The 21,743-nt window shown below is 35.5% G+C and overlaps 1 protein-coding gene across 1 annotated transcript in view; it reads left to right on the plus strand.

Annotated features, from left to right (window-relative positions):
* ZFR (zinc finger RNA binding protein) overlaps nucleotides 1-20,091 on the plus strand; it is an 84,931-nt gene extending 64,840 nt beyond the window's left edge. Inside the window, exons 18-20 of the mRNA XM_068990386.1 lie at nucleotides 13,351-13,462; nucleotides 13,581-13,678; nucleotides 18,047-20,091. Of these exons, the coding sequence (XP_068846487.1) occupies nucleotides 13,351-13,462; nucleotides 13,581-13,678; nucleotides 18,047-18,226 (390 nt within the window). The 3' untranslated portion in view covers nucleotides 18,227-20,091. The remainder of the gene's footprint in view (nucleotides 1-13,350; nucleotides 13,463-13,580; nucleotides 13,679-18,046) is intronic.
* The last annotated feature ends 1,652 nt before the right edge of the window (nucleotides 20,092-21,743 follow it).

Genomic DNA, 21,743 nt, shown 5'->3' on the forward strand with positions numbered 1-21,743 from the left:
CTATGCAGGATTTTGTTGATATTTTAATAATGTATAAGGAATTTTTAACATTTAAAAATAAGCATTATCCAAAAAAATGCATAAAATTAGGAAATTCAAATAATGCAGAAAGGCACAAAATAAGAAGTGAAAGCCTTCTCATCATTTAAAGGCAAGTTATCATGGCACAATTTGTTGTGATTTTTTTTCCAGGAAGGAGAAATGCTTATATGCACGCCGTGTATATTCCTATTTTTTTATTTATGTACAAATATCTCTTTGATGTTCAAATATTTGAGTTCCTAAATAGCAAAAATTCAGATATAGAAGGATTCATTCAAAAGTATAACTGAACCTACAGATTCTACAGTTGGGTTAGGGAGAGTTGACTAGCCAGGGTTATCTTAATTCTGGGAGCTCTTTGAGAGCTGTATTGACTACTTGGTGTTTCCTTTGTATGGACATGCCATATTTTATTTAACTGGTATCTGTCTGACGGACAGTTGCGTTGTTTGCAGTCTTTTGCTATTAAATTTTCATTGTATTGTGGTTATGCTTTGATGAGTATTATATACATGTGATGGCTAGGGTCAATTGCTATAGAATTCCAAGGTCAAAGAACATGTTTTGATTGTAACTGGGAAAGGTGGATCATTTAAAATTACCAAAAATTGTTGAACTTAGCATTTTCTTCACATCCTCACTAACTTTGGGATAAGATCAAACTTCTTAACACGTTAGGTAAAAAATGGAGTGTCATTTTTTACTTAAATTTCTTTAAGTAATTATTGGCATTTATAATTATTTTTCTCTTAACTGCCAATTCCTATTCATATTTCTCATAATTTATAATTACTTTCTGTAAGAAATTAGCACTTACCTATATTAAAATAATTTTTCCAGTTTTCATTTGCTTTTCAACTTAATAGTTTTTGCTGTTTTATAAAAGGTTTAAAATTTTCACAAATTCTAATCTATTAGTGTTTTATGACTTAACAACTTTGTATTCTGTCTACAAAATACTCTCTCATATGTTTTAGGTTATAGACTATTCACACATGCTTTCTTCTAGAGCTTTTTCCCCCCCAATCAAGTTATGTTTATTATAGATGTTTGCTTATTTACTCCTGGAAGGATATATTCTGTATTATAACAGGAGTTGTCTCTCAGTAGTGAGAAGTGGGCTTAGGTTAGAGATCTGTAATGTTTGGATTTTACTAGGATAAAATATACATACATTACTTGTATAATTATAAATTAATTTGAAAATCATAAATGGACTAGAGGTAGATCCAGCAATATGTCTTTCCAGACCAATCGTCAATTATTCCAATACCATTTAGCATTTTATTTAATAGTGATGTTCATTCTCCCAACCTCCATTTTGAAATATCACCATTATCATAAACCAGTGGTTCTCAAACGCATTTCAGTTTTGTCCCCAGGGGACATTTGGTAATGTTTGGAGATATTTTTGGTTGTCGATACTCGTTATCAGTGGCACTGAGGAAGAGGAACCCTTTCTTAAACCAAAGTTCTTTTGTTGCAGTCCTGTTTCTACAATAGTCTTTCATTCCTCAGTCTTCTCTGTTAAACTCTTTTTTTCTATTGATTTTTTACGTATTTCTTTAACTGGCTGCATCGAGTCTAGTTATGGCACACGGAATCTGCATTGTGTCCTGTGGGATTTTTCCTTGCAGTACATGGACCCTAGTCCAAGCACAGGCTCTAGAGTGGTTGAGCTTCTACAGTTGGAGTTCATGGGCTTAGTTCTCCTGCGGCATGTGGCATCTTAGTTCCCCAGCCAGAAATTGGACCAATGTCCCCTGCATTGCAAAGTGGATTCTTAACCTCTAGACCACCAAAGAAGTCCTTAATCTCTTTTAATTTTTAAAACTTCATAGTGTGTTTTAAACTTCTGATGTCCTTTTCATCAGTTTCCCCCTCTCCGTTCTCTGCTGCTCATTATAAACGACATCTTGCCCTGTTTCAGCGTTTTGTTTTTGTTTTTGTTTTGTGTATTTTGTTTTGTTTTGTTTTTCTCATGTTCTTTTTCCAAAAGAACTTGACTGCCATTTTGTTCAGTTTGATGAACTCCAAAGTTCTTTTAGTTATTTTTAAGTAGTACTGTATTGAATTAATAGATAATTGGTAGAATATCATCAGTTTTGTGGTGACAATACAGAAAGTTTCTTGTTTTATTTTTGTCTTCTTTGTTAGATTTGGACTAATTCTATAAAAAGTAATTTAGAACTTTTGTTCTTTCTCTGAACTCTGAAACAGTTTTTAGGATCATCAAAAATACTGTTTTTTGATCATTTGTAAAATTCATTTGACATTATCAGTTCCCAGGCCCTTATAAAGAGGGTAGCGCTTTCTTGATTTCTTTTATTGTGAGTAACTGTTTTGTTAATTTTTCCTTCTCCTGGGGTTAATTTCGGCAACTTTTCCTAGAAAAACTGACCCATTCAACCAGATACTCAAATTTTTATATAATAGAGTTCTGTGCTCTTAAAGTTTTAAAAATGCCTATTATAGCATCTTTATTGTTTCAATTCTCTGATTGATTAGTCAGTAGTAGCAGGTGCAGTATTGGAGCAAAATAACCAATAGGTATTTCAGTATTTACTTGTGATGAAAATTCATTGAATTATTGATAGATTTTTAATATAAAAATGTATGTGCATTATACAACGTAAACTTTTTTTAATATATAAAAGTACAAGCATTCTACATTATCATTTTACTTCCTGCTTCTTTCAGCTTCAGTCCATACAACCCAGGTGTCCTTGAGACTTTTTCTGTTGTAGTATGTCTAAGCTTCAGTACTTTTGAGACTGGACTCTCAGGCCACTCCTCAGCTATTCTTGAGGTCTGAAAGTCTCACTGCAGATGGGCCTTTACCCTACACCTTGCTTTTTCTCTTTCTCAGAGAGAGCCATAAACTTCAAGGGACCCTCTCTGCTTTGAGGGTGCAGAGCTGTAAGAACTGAGTGGAAAGAGAGGATGCACAGGTCAAAGGAACTGGGGGAACATGGGCCTTGGCAGAGTAATGATGGACAAATTAGGGAGGGCAAAGAAAGCTGCTGGCCAGTCTTTGGAATCATGTACATATAACATAAAATACCAGTATTTTGGTAGTTTAAAGCACACCAAAATGTCAGTATTTTGACATTTAAATAGCTCTCAACATTATATCCTTTTAGTTCAGTCGCTCAGTTGTGTCGACTCTTTGCGACCCCATGAATTGGCAGCACACCGCGCCTCCCTGTCCATCACCAACTCCCGGAGTTCACTCAGACTCAGGTCCATCGAGTAGGTGATGCCGTCCAGCCATCTCATCCTCTGTCGTCCCCTTCTCCTCCTGCCCCTAATCCCTCCCAGCATCAGGGTCTTTTCCAATGAGTCAACTTAGGCAGTAATTTATCCATTTTGCCTTTTTTTTTCCCCTCTCTCCTCAGAGAGCCAGCTCCTTGGATTTAGCTGCCAGATATGCTGTTTTCCTTCTTAGTGATCCATTAATTTCTTTTTATAATTGGAATATAATTGCTTTATAATGTTGTATAAGTTTCTCCTGTACAGTGAAGTAAATCAACTATATGAATACAAGCATAGTTTCCCACTTGGACCTCCCTCCTGTCCACCCCCCCATAGTTCATTAATTTCTAATTTCATCTCTAATTTTCTATTTTCCTTGGGTTTAATTTCTTTTTTTTTCCCCAAACTTCTTGAATTGGATACTTGTTTAATTTACACATTCTTTAATTATATAGATAAATTTTAAAGGTGTTATTTAAGGCTGAACATAGGTTTTGGCTATATATGTAATGTTTTCTCTTTATATTCTCTGCAGTTTGAAATTGATTTCAATGTTGTCTTTAAGCCAGGAGTAATTTTGAGGCAGTTTTTTAATTCTACATGACTGAAGAAGAGTTGCTCTTTCTTTTGTAAATAACTTCCATTTTTCTAGCATCAGTTCAGTTCAGTTCAGTCGCTCAGTCGTGTCCGACTCTTTCAGCACGCCAGGCCTCCCTGTCCATCACCATCTCCCGGAGTTCACTCAGACTCAGGTCCATCGAGTCACTGATGCCATCCAGCCATCTCATCCTCTGTCGTCCCCTTCTCCTCCTGCCCCCAATCCCTCCCATCATCAGGGTCTTTTCCAATGAGTCAACTCTTCACATGAGGTGGCCAAAGTACTGGAGTTCAGCTTTAGCATCATTCCTTCCGAACACCCAGGGATGATCTCCTTTAAAATGGACTGGTTGGATCTCTTTGCAGTCCAAGGGACTCTCAAGACTTGAGTCTTCTCCAGCACCACAGCTTAAAAGCATCAATTCTTTGGCACTCAGCCTTCTTCATAGACTAACTCTCACATCCGTCCATGACCACTGGAAAAACCATAGCCTTGACTAGATGGACCTTTGTTGGCAAAGTAATGTCTCTGCTTTTGAATATGCTCTCTAGGTTGGTCATAACTTTTCTTCCAAGAAGTAAGCATCTTTTAATTTCATGGCTGCAGTCACCATCTGCAGTGATTTTGGAGCCCCCCCAAAATAAAGTCTGACACTGTTTCCACTGTTTCCCCATCTAGCATATAATCCAGTAAATATATTCTGTTGCTGTTTAGTTGCTAAGTCATGTCTGACTTTTTGCAACCCAATGGACTATAGCCCACCAGCCTCCTCTGTCTGTGGGATTTCCCAGGCTAGGATTACTGGAGTGGTTGCCATTTCCTTCTCCAGGGTATCTTCCTGTCCCAAGGATCAAACCTGAGTCTCCTGTATGACAGGTAGATTCTTTACTCTGAGCCACCTGGGAAGCAGAAAATATATTCTATTTGCAATATGGGGAATCTTAAGATTTTCTTTGTGGTCTAATCTGTACAGTTTTTATAAAGTGTGGGCACTTTAAAAAATGTGTTCTCAGCATATAATATGTACCTCTTAGTTCAACTTCATCAGTTACTTTGTTTTTCTATCTCTTTTCCTTCATATTTTTTGTCTACTTTATCTGTCCATGGAGTGACAAAGATAAGTTAAAATCTGCTCTTTCTGTTGTGTTTTTTAGAGTTTGTACTTTATTATTTTGTTGCAGTAACATTTAGGACATAAAAACATTTAATAATTATATCATTATTGTGAGTTTGAACTTTTTGTCATTCTAAAGGGCATTTAATTAACACTTTCTGCCAAAACTCTAGCCTTTTTAAAAAGACAATTATAATGCAGTTTTACTAGTTTTATGGTGTACAACATAGTAATTCCATATTTTAACACATTGTGAAAAGATTACTGCAGTAAGACCAATTACTACAATATTGCTGACGATATTCCCTATGTGCACTTATATACCTGTGACTTTCTTATCTAAAAGCTGGAAGTTTAACCTCTAAATCCCCTTCATATATTTCAGCTATACTGCACCCTCCTAAACTCTAGTTTTTATTAGCATTTATCTGGTATGTTTCTGGTACTTTTCTATCCTTTGCCATAATTCTTATCCTTTTCTTGTTCTTTTTTATGTGTGAATATGTGATTATTTAGACAGTTAGTTGTTGACCATATCGTTTTATGTGGTATTTTCATGCATCTGTTTAACAATTTTAAATAATGTCTGTTAACCTCTCATCTATAAAAGCTGAGAAAATGATCACTTCCTCCTACTCCTCCTGTCCTCTTGGGTTTTTGTTAATTTTTTTTTTCATTTGTTTCATTCATTTATTTTAATGTGTCAAAACCTGTTTCTTGATTTATCTGTTTTACTCAGTGAATGCTGATTCCACTTAGAAAACAGGAAAGTTTACACTTAATGCTTTTTTAAATCTTAAAGGTTTAAAAATAACTACATTTACCTTATGTCAATATATTCCCTTTGATTATTTAATGTTCTCTATTTAAATGCTGTGGTGCCAACCACTAGGGCTTTACTGGGGTTTCCTCTTTTTATTTCTTGGTTGACTGCATTTTATTATCATGTAGTTTTTATCAAAAAGTGTTTTAAGTTTTTAAAATTTCTTTCATGTTTGAGAATCTTTGCAAATTACCATTACGTTATTGGAAAATATATTGTTAGGTCGCAATTTTTTCTCCTCCATTTCTTGGTGTTGCTCCATTATCTTTCAGCATTGAGTATTGCTAAATCTAGTTTATGTTAATCACTTAGTCTCGGGGTCACCAACTCTCTGACCCCATGGACTGTAGCCCTCCTAGCTCCTCTACCTGTGGAATTCCCCAGGCAAGAATCCTCAAGTAGTTAACCATTCCCTTCTCCAGGGTATCTTCCCGATCCAGGGATTGAACCTAGGTCTCCTGCATTTTGTGCAGATTCTTTACCATCTGAGCTACCATAAGTCCAGCCTAATTTTCTTGCCTTTACTTTTTCTGCAGGTTGCTAAAAAAATTCTGTCTTTATCCTTGAATTTTAGTAACTTAACCAATAATGTCCTGGAATCTGTTGTTAGTGTCGTCAATTCACTGAAATCTTTGTCTGCACATTTGACAAATGATTAATATGATCCTCTATTTTCAGTTCAGTTCAGTCGCTCAGTCGTGTCCAACTCTGCGACCCCATGAATTGCAGCACACGAGGCCTCCCTGTCCATCACCAACTCCTGGAGTTCACCCAAACTCATGTCCATCAAGTTGGTGATGCTATCCAGCCATCTCATCCTCTGTTGTCCCCTTTTCCTCCTGCCCCCAATCCCTCCCAGCATCAGAGTCTTTTCCAATGAGTCAACTCTTCGCATGAGGTGGCCAAAGTATTGGAGTTTCAGCTTTAGCATCATTCCTTCCAAAGAACACCCAGGACTGATCTCCTTCAGAATGGACTGGTTGGATCTCCTTGCAGTCCAAGAGACTCTCAAGAGTCTTCTCCAACTCCACAGTTCAAAAGCATCAATTCTTAGGCACTCAGCTTTCTTCACATTCCAACTTTCACATCTATACATGACCACCGGAAAACCCATAGCCTTGACTAGATGGGACTTTGTTGGCAAAGTAATGTCTCTGCTTTTGAATATGCTATCTAGCACCAATTACCCTTATATTGAATTCCCTTTGTCCTATATATATTTATTATCTTTGTGATTGTTTTAATCTTTGTTCCCTTTCTTCTTTTGTCCCCTGTTACTGTTTCTTTGGCAGTAATTTGGTTTTCACCCATGTCCCAATATTTACTATTTATAATTCATTTATTAGTTTTATAGTAATGTTCAGTTTGCTTAATTAGCTCTGCAGTCTTCCTTTTCATTTCAACCTTGAGGTTTTAATTTTATTGTTTTTTTTATTTATTAAGTTCTCTATAACTCAAAATGTTGACAGTTGTATCTTCATTCCCTTAAATTATAATTCTTCCAGAATAAATTATTTTCTAAATAAATATTATTTTTAAATAATAAAAATTTGATTCACAGCAAAACTGAGCAGAAAGTACAGAGTTCTCACATACTGTCTGTCCTTACACATACAAAATCTCCTTCTCAATATTTGCACCAGATGGATACATTTATTAAAAGCAGTGACTTAACAGTATCATTCAAAATCATCAGTTCAGTTTAGTCACTCAGTTGTGTGCAACTCTCTGCAGCCCCAAGGACTGCAGCACGCCAGGCCTCCCTGTCCATCACCAACTCCCAGAGTTTACTCAAACTCATATCCATTAAGTTGGTGATGCCATCCAGCCATCTCATCCTCTGTCGTCCCCTTCTCCTCCTGCCTTCAATCTTTCCCAGCATCAGGAAAGATGATGCTTTTCAAATGAGTCAGCTCTTCGCATCAGGTGGCCAAAGTATTGGAGTTTCAGCTACAACATCAGTCCTTCCAGTGAATATTCAGGACTGATTTCCTTTAGGATGGACTCGTTGGATCTCCTTGCAGTCCAAGGGACTCTCAAAGCCCATAAGAAATATTTCACTCTGTGTTCCACCCAAATGCAAAGATAACATGCCTGGTTTGTTTTAGTTTTTTTCATTTCTTTAGGGCTTAGCATTGTCAGTTCCATTTCTAAGTCATTCTTTGATACTAAAACATGCAAACAAGAGCTGTCTTAGTTTATTCACACCTTTTAAAATACTTCTGTTTCTTTCCCCGTGAGCTCTGCTTTAAGGATTGCTTACGGAAAGGAGTAGTGTTTGGCTTTCTCTCTAGCGTGTGTCCTGTTTCTTTTTTTTGGCTGCCCCATGTAAGGAACTTAGTTCCTTGGCCAGGTATTGAACCGAGGCCCCAGCAATGAAAGCACTGACTTCTAACTACAGGACTGCCAGGGAGTTTCCAGACATGGGCTTTCTCTCTTCTGTTCCCTAATTCAGTGTGCTGTGGTAGTCTTTGAGATAGATTCCCTTGGCACACCTTTAGGCTTCAGATTTAAAACCCACGATGGCCTCCTAGAGCCTTTGCCTGTGCAGAATTTGCTCTGGTTTTTTCCTGAAACTCTTCACCATCTCCTTTCAAGAACAGCTTTCTGTTTACCTGAATCAGCAGAAGGTTTGAGGTGTGTGAAGCCACTTTGGGAAACTTGCATTGAGAGTTCACAGCAGGCTTTGATAATAATTTTCCCCTATTTCTTCCTCCTTCAAAAGATCTTATTTTTTTTGTTTGTTTGTTTTATCTACATGTTAGTCAAATCTCTATTTATTATTAGAGATAATTAGATGTGGATAATTGGAATTTTACTCTTCCCTACCTGTCTTCCGCAAAGAGCCTTCAAACTGATGAATTCTGTTGCTTTTCCTTTCTCTTTTTGGATGAAAGGTGGTTATGTTTAGAAAAATTTCTTTGCCTCAGGCTGCCCACAACATGACCTGTTCTTACTCTCTGAGTTGGGAGAGTTCTGGTGAAATTTTTGGATTTTTTTTCCCACTCAACTGCCTACCCCTTTCCCATTTTCTTCTAAAGAGCCAGTTAGGGAACTGTAAATGGAGAGTTGCCCAAGCCCACTCACTTTCTTAGAAATACTCTTTCATTGGCCTTTTCCTCCATTTAATTGAAGCCATTTTGTATTTGTTTGGGTGATGGTAGTATGCTTCATCATAATTCTTTAATCATAACCAGGTTTGGGAGGCAAGAGATCTTGCGATTTGGCTTTGTACTGTCACCTTAAGCAGAGAGTAACTTTTTTCTTGGTTTGCATGAAAGAAATTTGAAGTTCTTGTGAACTTGATCTTCAATTTTGTTTAGCCTTCAGATTACTTACTTTGAATAAATCTAAGTCCTAACACCTGCCTTTAGTGTTTACCACTACAGTGAGTACAGCAAATAATATACTGCCTTCAAATTAGTTCTTCTTTTGTCCTAAATCTATAGTGATGAGTAAAGAAAGCTATAGGTAAATTCTCTTGTAAGGTTGATCTGACTTAAGCATTGCTGTGTAGAATAGAAATCTCCTTTAGATTAGTACTCCTTTAGAATGGTATACCTGCTGTAAATTGCAAAAAAGGCTTTTTTTTTTGCAAAAAGTTAGTGTTTTAATGTTTATTGTATATTTTATTTTTTAAATCTATATTAAGCTAAGGAATATTTTATGAAAGAAAATGATCTGTCATGGATGAACCTCCGAAACATCATGCCAAGTGAAGGAAGCCAGACACAAAAAATTATGCATTATATGGTGGCATTTGTATAAAATATCCTGAATAGCAGATCCAGATAGATAGAATGCAGGTTGGCGGTTGCCTGAGGCTTAGAGAATGAGAGAAAGAGGAGAAACTGTATGATGGGGCAAGGGTTTTACTTTGGAGTAATAGAAATGTTTTGAACTAGATAGAGGTGGCTGTTGTTCAGCATAATAGTAGGTGTACTAAATGCCACTGAAGTATTCACTTTAAAATAGTTAACTTTATATTATGTGGATTTTATCTTTTTTTTATTTAAGAAAAAAAAAAGAATTATCTGTGAAATGATGAGATAGTCCCCAAAGAAGATGCTGAGAGGCCATAATTGTTCTTTTTGTTCATACAGCAGTTAAATTATGTGCTCCACATATCTTTTCACATATTTTATTTTTCAAGTGTTAGTCGCTCCGTTGTGTCCAGGTCTTTGCAACCCCATGGACTGTAACTCCCAGGCTTCTCTGTTCATGGAGTTCTCTAGGCAGGAATACTAGAGTGGGTAGCCATTCCCTTCTCCAAGTGATCTTCCTGACCCAGGGATCAAACCCACTCTCCTGTATTGCAGCCAGATTCTTTACCATCTGAACCACCTGGAAAACCCTATTTTTTTTTGTAAGAGTGTATTAGATTTTAGTGATGATGACTTGTAGTGAGAGAGCTCCTGTCTGTCAGTTTTAGAACCAGTGAGGAGATTCTAAATGATAGAACACTGACATCACAGGGCAAATAACTTCCTTTTTGCTTGCAGGAGTAAGTTACTACTGTTAAAGATGGGAAGGAAGAATATATACCACATGAATGTTTTCCTAAAGCAAATATTGCAATCCTGGATTTCATGTCATTTAAGAGAGCATTTCTATTTTAAGTAACTTTTGCCATCAGAATCCTTTACATTATTGCCTAAGTAATCATTTCCCTTATTTGATTCTGTTTGTCTTTGATGTTGTCCTTTTACTTTTTTTGTCCTTTTACTTTTGAATGCATGCATTTAAGAGTGTATAAACCTCCTATGTTCTACTTTTGTTGCTTTCCTAACTGTAGACATCTGCTTGGAGACCAGCCATGTTCCATAGAAAATTAACATTTTTAAATTGCTTCCTTCACAGCAAATGATCTCAGAAGGCAGATAGTTGACTTAGTTTTACTGTGATTCAATATATGGACGTTGTGTTCCATAAATTTCTTTCTTGGTTCTTATTTAGTTTCTATCTTAATACATAAGTATAAATTACATATTCCCACTAGAGGTCAGTCAATAAGCAGGTTTTTAAAAAGCATTGATTACCTTTAATATTTTTGTATCTTGACATATCTATATTCTGGGGCTTCCCAGGTGGTGCTAGTAGTTAAAAAAGCCAACCTGCCAACACAGGAGACTTAAGAGACTCAGGTTGAGTCCCTGGGTCAGAAGATCCCCTGGAGGAGGGCATGACAACCCACTCCAGTAATCTTGCCTGGAGAATCCCATGGACAGAGGAGCCTGGCAGGCTGCAGTCCTTAGCATTGCAGAGTTGGACATGACTGAGCACTTAGTATGCACGCACTTGTGTTATAGCTGATTATTGAATATTTGTTTTTCTGTTAACATTCTCTAAAAGTACTTATAAATTTGAGGTATTTTTGGAATGGTGTGTATTTTAAGACATCAGTTTTGTATTTTAGTAACTTGTTAATTACAACCCTTGATTTCTTTAATTAGCAGGATTATTTTCACATTTCTTTCCAAAAGTATTCTGATCATAGATACTTATTAAGTATTTTCTATATGCCAGCCATTTATGCTAGGCAAAGGGGTTCCATAAATGACAATTGACAATCCTTAATTTCAAAGATTTCAATCTTTTGGACATCTTGAAATAATAATTGTCTGAACAGGAAAAGTGTTTAGTATGCATTCATAGAGTTGCCTAGATAACTGAAGCTGACACCTTAAAATACTAAAATTTTTAAATGAAGACTCTTTAAGGGTCTTGTGTCTTGAACAACTTTAAGTATCTTGAACAACTTCCTACGTTCTTCAGCTGAATTAGACTGAACCATCTTAATTTTTTGTTGTTGTAATTTACATCTATCATTATTAACACCTGTTTTTCTCAGATTTTTAAACTTCATGCTTCTAGCTGTCATCTTTTTTTTTTTTTTTTTTTTTAGCTTTTTATGTGTACTCTCTCTTCAGATTTGTATCTCTCTTACAATTTATTCCTAATTTGTTTGGAACTAAAACCTCCACATGTCCAATCTTTTAAGAATTATTCTTACTTAAAATATCTGAGTAATGGCCTTGGGGTGAGTAGGTGGATGTAGTTTTTACTCTAATTAAATCTATGAGTTTTTTAAGTACACAACTAAAAATGGATCCTCAGTATTTTAAACTTCATTATCATTTTAAGGGTTTCATTCTAGTTTCAGTCTGTTTAGATTCTTTGAATTGTTACTCGTGATTTTATTTAAAATTTGAGTAAAAGCTGCAGTGTGGATAAACCTTAAACATAATGCTAAGTAAAAGAAACCAGACACAAAAAGTGACTTGTTATATGGTTCCATTTGTATGAAATATTTAGAAAATGCAAATCTATATAAATAGGAAGTGGTTTATTGGTTCCCAGGGGCTGAGGAAAGAGAATGGAGAATGGCTGCTAGTAGGTATGGAGTTTCTTTGGTGGTGATAAAATGTTCTGGAATTAGAAAATGGTTATGGTTGAAAACTTTGTAAATGTACTAAAACCCACTGAATTGTACATTATATCTTAATTTTTAGAATCTAAATGGAAGCAGATTTTTCTAATAAACTCTTCAAAATGCTTTCTGGATCTAAATCCATACTTCTTTCTTTTATTCATTGATATTAACTCATTTTGAGTCTCAAGTGTAATTTACAGTGAAAGTATAATTTATATTTTAAGGATAATAGAAGTACAATTGTATGTTAAATGAAAATTTAGATAATTGTTCTTAAAGAAAAAATGAAAGTTATCTTTACTTGGTAGAATATGGTCTTACTATAACTCTTCAGTATTATTAGTATGTAGGCATTAAAGAGCAAGTATATGTGAGCCCTAAATATCTAAAGAATTTTAAGGACTGTCATATTTTAATAGAAAAGGATAGCAGTAACTGAAAACCCAAAACAAGAAACCCATTAATCTATTTTTCTTCATTAAGTACACATTACAAAATAATTTTTAAGATATAAATTATATATTGCCTTTTTTTTCATTGTTTTTAATTTTATATTACATGTAATTTTTATTTTCTGATTTTGTGACTTGTTCAGTGTGATTTTCTCGGTCTTTAAAATTTTTTGTTAATAATTTTCTTGTTTATTTTTATTTTTGGCTCTACTGGATCTTCTTTGCTGTGTGGACTTTGCTCTAGTTGAGGCGAGCAGGGCCTTCTCTCCAGTTGTGATGCACAGGCTTCTCATTGCGATGGCTTCTCCTGTTGCAGAGCACAGGCTCCAGGGCACTCAGGCTTCAGCAGTTGTGGCCCATGGGCTCAGTAGTTGCAGCTCCCAGACTCTAGAGCACAGTCTCAATAGTGTGGCAACGGGCGTAGTTGCTCTGCAGCATAAGGGATCCTCCCGGACCAGGGATCAAACCCACATTCCCTACACTGGCAGGTGGATTTCTCACTACCAAGCAATCAGGGAAGCCCCAATCTCTAAAGGTTTTAATGACAGTTTCATAAGTATTTTGTCATTCTGAAAATGAATAATTCCTTTGGGCTGTAAGCTGTCAAACACATTTTTATGTTTTTGTTTTTAGGCGATGGAGTTACTAGTAGAGAAAGCAATCAGTAGTGCTTCTAGTCCTCAAAGCCCTGGAGATGCTCTGAGAAGAGTTTTTGAGTGCATTTCTTCAGGGATTATTCTCAAAGGTAAGTTTTACTTCATTTTTAATGTTTGTCTGTGTGTTTGATAGTTGAATGAGAATTACTCATTCTTCTACAAATGGATGATGATGATGTTTTATTCTGCCTATGGTGATTGTTGTAGGTAGTCCTGGACTTCTGGATCCTTGTGAGAAGGATCCCTTCGATACCTTAGCAACAATGACTGACCAGCAGCGTGAAGACATCACATCCAGTGCACAGGTACCATTGTGTTCCTAATCCCAGGGCTTTGTTTTATCACTTCCCTTACAGTTTTGGTTTTTTATAGTTGTCCTCTAGAAGAAATTACCATGTAGTATTCATTATTCTGCTTCGTTAGTAAGTAAGCTCTTAGAGAGGATATAATTTAAACTAGATTTCATTAGTCTTCAGTTTTATTATTTTAACTCTGTGTGTATCCTGTATGAATATAAAAATACTGTAGTATTTTCAGGATCATTAAATCTAGTTGTTGTTTATGTCAGGATCAGTAGAGCAACTATTCATGTCCTCTGGGTATACAGCTTTTTTGACTCCAGAAGTGTACTAAGAGGAGAAATGGCTACCAACTATAAACAATAACAATCTAGTCTAAGGCAGTTGGACTCGTTGGACTGAAGATTTTGTTCTGTTGTCTCTTCTGGCAAGGATAATTTGAAAGAGGTCAGGATTAAAGTAAATTGTTAGGTTAAAAGTAACTTGAAGAAGAGTCAGTAATAATAGAACATTATGAATATTTTACAGACTCACAAGATTTACAGTTTGTGTGTATTAAACAAGTTTTGTTTTAATTTCTTTGGGTTTAATTTTCTAGGAAAGATGACAGTTTACCCTAAGTGGCTTTTTTTTTCTTCATTGGTACTTAAGAAATTATTTTTTGGGTAAGAAGCAGGGCATTTGAAAACTTAATAAGAGAATTCTTAGTTGGAAGGAAGGAAACCTTTAATGTGACTTTGAAGAAAGTGGTCTGATTTTAGGAGGTAGTTAGAAATGTCCTTGTTAAAAGTGAAGAAGTGAGAAGTGTTAAAAGTCAGTGGAGAAAAGGGAACCTCATACACTGTTGGTGGGAATGTAAGTTGGTACCACCACTGTGGAGAACAGTATGGAGGTTTCTCAGAAAAACTAGAGCTACATGACGCAACAATTTCTCCTAGGTGTATGGCCAGAAAACAAAACAAAAAACTTTAATTTAGAAAGATATACATACCCCAGTATTCACAGCAGTGTTATTTAAAATGCCAAGATAAGGAAGCAACCTTAGTATCCATCAGCAGATGAATGGATAAAGAAAGTGAAAGTGAAGTCACTCAGTTGTGCCTGACTCTTTGCGACCCCAGGGATAGTAGCCTGCACCAAGCTCCTCTGTCTGTGGGATTTTCAAGGCAAGAGTACTGGAGTGGGTTGCCATTTCCTTCTCCATGGGATCTTCCCGACCCAGGGATCGAACCTGGGTCTCCCGCATCGTAGACAGATGCTTAACCGTCTGAGCCACCAGCACAGAGTTATGGATAAAGAAGATGTGGTATATATACAGTGGAATACTACTCAGCCATAAAAAAGAATAGAATTTTTGCTATTTCCAATAATATGGATAGACTTGGAGGGCATTGTGCTAAGTGAAGTAAGTCAGAGAAAGACAGATACTGTGTATCACTTATGCCAAGTCACTTAAATTGTGTCTGACTCTTTGCAACCCCATGGACCGTAGCCCACCAGACTGCTCTGTCCATGGGATTCTCCAGAGAAGAATACTGTAATAGGTTGCCATGCCCTCCTCCAGAGAATCTTCCCAACTCGGATCAAACTGATGTCTTTTTATGTCTCCTGCACTGGCAGACAGGTTCTTTACCACTAGTACCACCTAGGAAGCCCATCACTTTTATATGAAATGTAGAAAATACAGCAAACTAGTGAATATAACAAAAAAATGAAGCAAACTCACAGAACAAACTAGTGGTTACCATTGGGGAGAGGGAGGTGGGAAGGAGCAGTATTGGGGTAGGGAATTAAAAGGTACAAACCATTGCATATAAAATAAGCTGTAAGAATATATTTACAGCATAGGGAAATAGTCAATATATTGATAATAACTAAATTGTATATAACCTTTAAAAATTATGAGTCACTGCATTGGGCACTTTTAATTATTTAATAATTGTACATCAACTATACTTTGATAAATAAAAGTGAGGAAGTTACGTATACTGCACCATTCCATCTATATAACATTTGTGAACTAACAGAACAGATTAGTGATTCCTCAGAGTTAGGGATAGGGGTGAGGATAGATGTGGCTGGTGAGAGTCTTGTGGTGATAGTATAGTGCCTTGTGATGGTGGTTAATGCAGACCTGCACATTTGGTAAAGTTACATAGATCTGTATACATCACACATAAACCAAGTGTGTGTATAACTGGTGAAATCTGAATAAGCTCTATGGATTGGACCTAGGTCCATTTCTGTTTCTTTCTTAGTGGGCCATAGTGCCAATATTAATAATTTTCTTTTTTCCTTTGTCTGGGATTTTTCTTCTTTTCCTTCCATAATATTTACCTTTGTTTTTGTATCTGTATTCTCTAGTGATCTTTTTTGAGTTGCTTCTGCCAGATGTAGCTTTTGTCATTTATTCAGATGCCTTCCTGTAAGTGTCCAATAGAGCAGCATATCTTTAAAAGGGCACATTTGTAAGGTCATCTTCCCTCTCAAAAAAGGATTAAGTAAACCGTTACATCTTCTTTGATGTTGTTTTTAAAATTCCAACATGACTTCATATGGGAATAATTTCCGTATCATCAACTTTCATTTGCTTTTAAATAATTTCCAATTATATATTAGAAATGTCTCTTGTTAGAATTTAGAAGTACATGCAAATCACATGCAGAACAAGAGCTTACAGAGTGCTCAGATGCTTACAGTGCTCCTCAGATGCTACTGTAGTTTTCCTTACTGAAGTACTCTTCTATTTAGAAACTCCTAATTGGAGAAGGCAGTGGCACCCCACTCCAGTACTCTTGCCTGGAAAATCCCATGGGCAGAGGAGCCTGGAAGCCTGCAGCCCATGGGGTCGCTGAGGGTCGGACACGACTGAGCGACTTCACTTTCACATTTCACTTTCACGCATTGGAGAAGGAAATGGCAACCCACTCCAGTGTTCTTGCCTGGAAATCCCAGGGACATGGGAGCCTGGTGGGCTGCTGTTTACGGGGTCTCACAGAGTCAGACACGACTGACACAACTTAGTCGTAGGAGTAGTAGTATGAGAATAGGCTGATGATCAGTAGCAATATTTCCATAGTAAAAGTGTGTTACTATTCATTATTGTGCAGCAGATAACTTTGGATATTTTCTTTAAATGTAAAAGAAAACCTTATTCTGTTTATCTTTGGGAAATACCTTTTTTTAAGTAACTCTAAATAAATGCTATATCCTATTATGATAAATAATCCCTAGTTTCACCTCATAAATAATAACATTATGCATAATTGCCAGAAAGTGGAACCATCCCAAGTGTCTATCAGTTGATGGATGGGTAGATAAACAGATGTGATATATTCGTACAGTGGAAAATTACTCAGCCATTGAAAGGAATGACGTGCTGATATGTACAAGGTAGATGAATCTTGAAAACCTTATGCTAAGTGGAAGAAGCCAGATACAAAAAGTCATATTGTATGGTTTGTTTATATGAAATGTCCATAGTAGGCAAATCTATCAAGTTACAAAAGTAGATTAGTAGTTGCAAGGGCCTCATGGTAAAGGGATTGAGAAATGACTGCTATTGGGCCATGGGGTTTGGGGGTGAGGGGAGGGTGGAACATTGGGAAGGTGATGAAAATGTTCTGGGATTAGAGAGTAGTTAATGTTGAAAAATTGTAAGTATACTAAAAAAAAAAGCCAACAACTGAATTGTACACTTAAATCTTATATGGAATTATATCTCAGGAAGTAGTCTAAACAGTTCTATTGAAGGTTAACCACATAGTGAAAATTGTCTTTTAATCAAATGACTGTAGAATCTCCTTAAATATCCCTCAGAATATTGGGAAACTATGTCTCAAAATATCTTATGACACATGAGGTCTTGTGACATTGATGCCTAATGTATTCCTATATATATACATAGCCACAGAAGTGAAAAATCTTTTTTTGTTCACTAAGTAATAAGTTGAAGAAGTATAATCCTCATTTTGTAAACCTGGGGAGGTGTGTGTTGGGAGGCACATGTGCCTGAGGATGAGCACATGGGCATCCATAGGAAAAGTTGCAAGATACATGAATGTGAACCAAAGAGAGGTTCATTTGATGAGTGAGATGCTTTTTTCTTTGCTGTATACTGTCTTAGGATTTTTTAATGAGCATAATAATTTTGTTGATTTTTTTTAACTTACATTAAAAAAAAAATAGCATGCACACAGAAAAGCCTGAAAATAAAAACTTCAGAACATACAGAGTCTTTCATTTGTGAACCTTAATATTGTTTAAGGTGTTTCTTTCATTAAACATGCTTTTTTATATTGTTATGTTGGGCTGTAAACCTAATAAGAATTAATATTGGTTCTTTAATTTGACTAAAGTTTCATTTTGTTGCAGTTTGCATTGCGACTCCTTGCATTCCGCCAGATACACAAAGTTCTAGGCATGGATCCACTACCACAGATGAACCAGCGTTTTAACATCCACAACAACAGAAAACGAAGAAGGGATAGTGATGGAGTTGATGGATTTGAAGCTGAGGGGAAAAAAGACAAAAAAGATTATGATAACTTTTAAAAAGTTTCTGTAAATCTACAGTGTTAAAAAACAACAGGTGCCCATTCGTTGGCTGTTTTTCATTCATAATGATGTCTACTTCGAAAAAATTATTGAGAATTTAAAGAATTTCATGGAAGAACCAAGTTTTTCTATGATACTAAAATCTTAATGTACAGTGTTAGGTATTATATGAATGGAAAGACACCCCACCCCCACAAAATTGTGCTCCAGTTTGGGGAATTACAATGGTTCTGATTTTTTTCCCGTTATTTTGGTTTTTATTTACTGGTTGCCCTAGCTCCCCCTATATTTGTGTCTTTTATTAACTAGTCCTATTAAATCTTTACTGTATTTAATGCAGTATTTGTGCTTCAGTTACTATGTGTATTTTGATATTTTTATTTAGTTTTGTTTGCTGTTTGATACTAGTTGTTACTTTGTGTTACAGATATCCTTTACGCCTTCTTAATATTTTACAGCAGTACGTTTTTTTGTAACGTGAGACTGCAGAATTTTTTCCTTTTGTTATTCTTTATGTGATGGATTACAACACAAAAAGTTATCCTGCCATTTAAGTGCTCAGAACTAAATGTTTCTGCAGATCTTGTGGCATTTGTCTCTCTAGTGTGATATATAAAGGTGTAATTAAGACAGATTTCTGTTAATCTAATCAAGTTTGCTGTTAGTTGTGCATTAGCAGTATAAAAGCTAATATATAATATATGGTCTTGCAACAGTTTTAAAGCCTCTGCATAATTGATAATAATGCATGACATTTTTGTTTTTAATAGACTTTTAAAATTATAATTTTAGGTTTGACACGTAGATCTTTGTACAGTTGACTTTTTGACATAGCAAGGCCAAAAATAACTTTCTGAATATTTTTTTCTTCTGCACAAGTGGAAAGGGCATTTTTCATATATAAGTGGGCTAACCAATATTTTCAAAGAACTTTATCATTGTGCAACTAACAACAATAACTAGCCCTTAATTATGAAGACAGTTCCTTATTGGTGTGTGTGTGAGATTACTCTAGCAACTATTACAGTATAACAGTTGAATGATCCCTCCCTCTGCCCCTACACCCCATCACCCAGACAATTTACAATTCTATTAACAGTGAGGTTGATAAAGTATTACTGAAAAAAAATTAAGACTATCTAAGAAAACAACCAGAAAATTATTTGGTGTGGCCATCTTACATGCTTATGTGTCCTACAAAAAGCTAAATATTCTAGCAGTGGTGTAATGAAAAGTTACATCTTACTGTTAATATGTATGCTCTGGTATACAGATGTCATTTTGTTGTCACAGCACTACAGTGAAATACACAAATAAAAACTTAAATTCATATAATGGCTTAAATGTATTATATGTTAGAATTGACATAAGTACTTCTGCTTTGAAATGACTTAATGTTTCCATAAAACCATATTCAAATTTATTGGGTACTTATATCTTGTTATTCCTGACAAATGATACTTCCTGGGCACATAATTTCCAGAAAAGTGTATAATTCAGTATCATATTGGTTCAGTTTCTTTCTTGGGCACAGTCTTCCCCCAGACTCTTAGAGGAACAAGAGACTTGGGCTTTTCTTCCGAATTTGTGATACACAATCTTTCTATCTTGGGCAGGTGTCTTTTTGTTTTAATCTTTCCAGGTCTCATTTTACTCTTGAATACTTAGTCACCCAGTGAAAATTTTGGAATTATGTTTCTCACAGTTTTCTTACTTAGAAGGAAAAAACTGATATTTATCATGCACTAATGATAATTATCATGCTAGATCTTTCATATGTTTTCCTGTTTAAAACTATCATAACAATAAGTGAAGGTACTATATTACTTATTTTCCAGATGAGGAAACTGAAGCCCAGAGTGGCTAACCAAAGCTAGTACATTGATTTAGTAACAGGGTTGAAATTGATAGATATCAAAAGTTTATGCTCAGCAAAGCTGAGTCTGCTCCTTTGATCTTGCAATTCATTATCTTCTAAAAATGTTTTCAACCCAAATTCCCAATTTTTGCATTTAGTTTTAGGTGTCTTCATCCAGATACACAAGTGATACCACTAAAATTTTTTTCAGTATTTTTTTCAGTATTATTTATTTTTTGCATGGCTTAATTGTTTTCATAGCTCTAGCTAGATCTGGATTAACTATCTTATATGAAATAAGGCTGACTTCAGTATCTGTTAGTATCTTTTCTTCTGCTTTGACAATTTTTAAAACTGTAAACACTCTAGTCAAGCATCGGTTCTCACCATGCTAATGTGTTCTTGAACCAGTTGTTTTGGCAACTGATTTATTCTCTGCATCTCAGACTAGCTCTCCCTATTATTACAGTGCATGCTTATGTTCCAGTAATGATAACCCAGATAAACTGATTTCTCTCACCCACTCCCTAGTTACATGATATACATTCCAAATTAGATTTCTATCTTCACCACTATTGTTTCTTTGATGTCTTTGAATAAGCTGGTATCAAAAATGCAAACTTGCTATAAGAAAAGATCTCTGATTTTTTTGTTAATGGTATTTTAAGTCATTTTTTTCCTGCTTATTGACAAAAGAGCATAATAAGCCTTTTGTTTGGTCATGCTATTACGTTGTCAGTATAAGTTGTGAATTTAAGTTATAAACAGTTACTTTAATGGATTCACCTTTTTGTTGTTGTTGTTACTGAATTTGGCAGAGCTATCTTAAATTTTTCCCAATAAAGGGCAAATTTTATAGTGTTGTAGATAATAAAGCAGTGATCTCAAATTTGTTCATGAGAGTCATCTGGGGACCATTCTAAACATTAACATTTCTAAGCCCTAGTTCCAAAGATTCTGACTGAGGAGGGCCAGAATAAGCCTGAGAAAGTGCATTTTAGGATGACTTTATCTTAGTTATTTGTTTGAACAGATTGTTCATAACATGTTGTAAAGGTCAAAAAGTGTAAAGGAGTATACAGCATAAAACAAAGTATCTTCTTCCTCCCCTTGTTTTCCAATTGCATGGCTCCCCTTTCTAGAGGCAGTGTTAATCCATTTGTGCATTCACACATGGTCTGTGCACTTATGTGTGTGCCCCACTTGTCTCTGTACAGATGGTTGCATATTGTGTACTTTGTTCTGTACTTTACTTTTTCTCATTCAGTATATCTTGGAGTCTTGGAGATTGTTCTGGGGAAGTCCACATAGGGAAACTGCATCTTTAACAAGTACTGTAGGACCATTTCCAAGTAATGTTTTTCTTCAGTTACAGGTGATTGTGATGTCATGCTTTAATAAGCATGCTCTACAATTTAAATTATTTAAATTTAATAACAGGGGTTTTATGATATAGCAATAAGTTACCTGTAATATTCAGCAAATCATAATATCCCTATTCCATAAACAATTTTATTGATTAGTCATCTAGGTAATTTTAGTCCTTTATCTTGCTTAGTGAATAATATTAGATGTAAAAACTGAAAATAGGAAACAGCTAATTTAAAAGCTTGAGTAGTTTTTCTGAACAATACTTAAGCTGGTTCCATGGTAAAT

The sequence above is a fragment of the Capricornis sumatraensis genome, chromosome 18 (assembly GCF_032405125.1).
Source record: "Capricornis sumatraensis isolate serow.1 chromosome 18, serow.2, whole genome shotgun sequence".
NCBI lineage: Eukaryota > Metazoa > Chordata > Mammalia > Artiodactyla > Bovidae > Capricornis > Capricornis sumatraensis.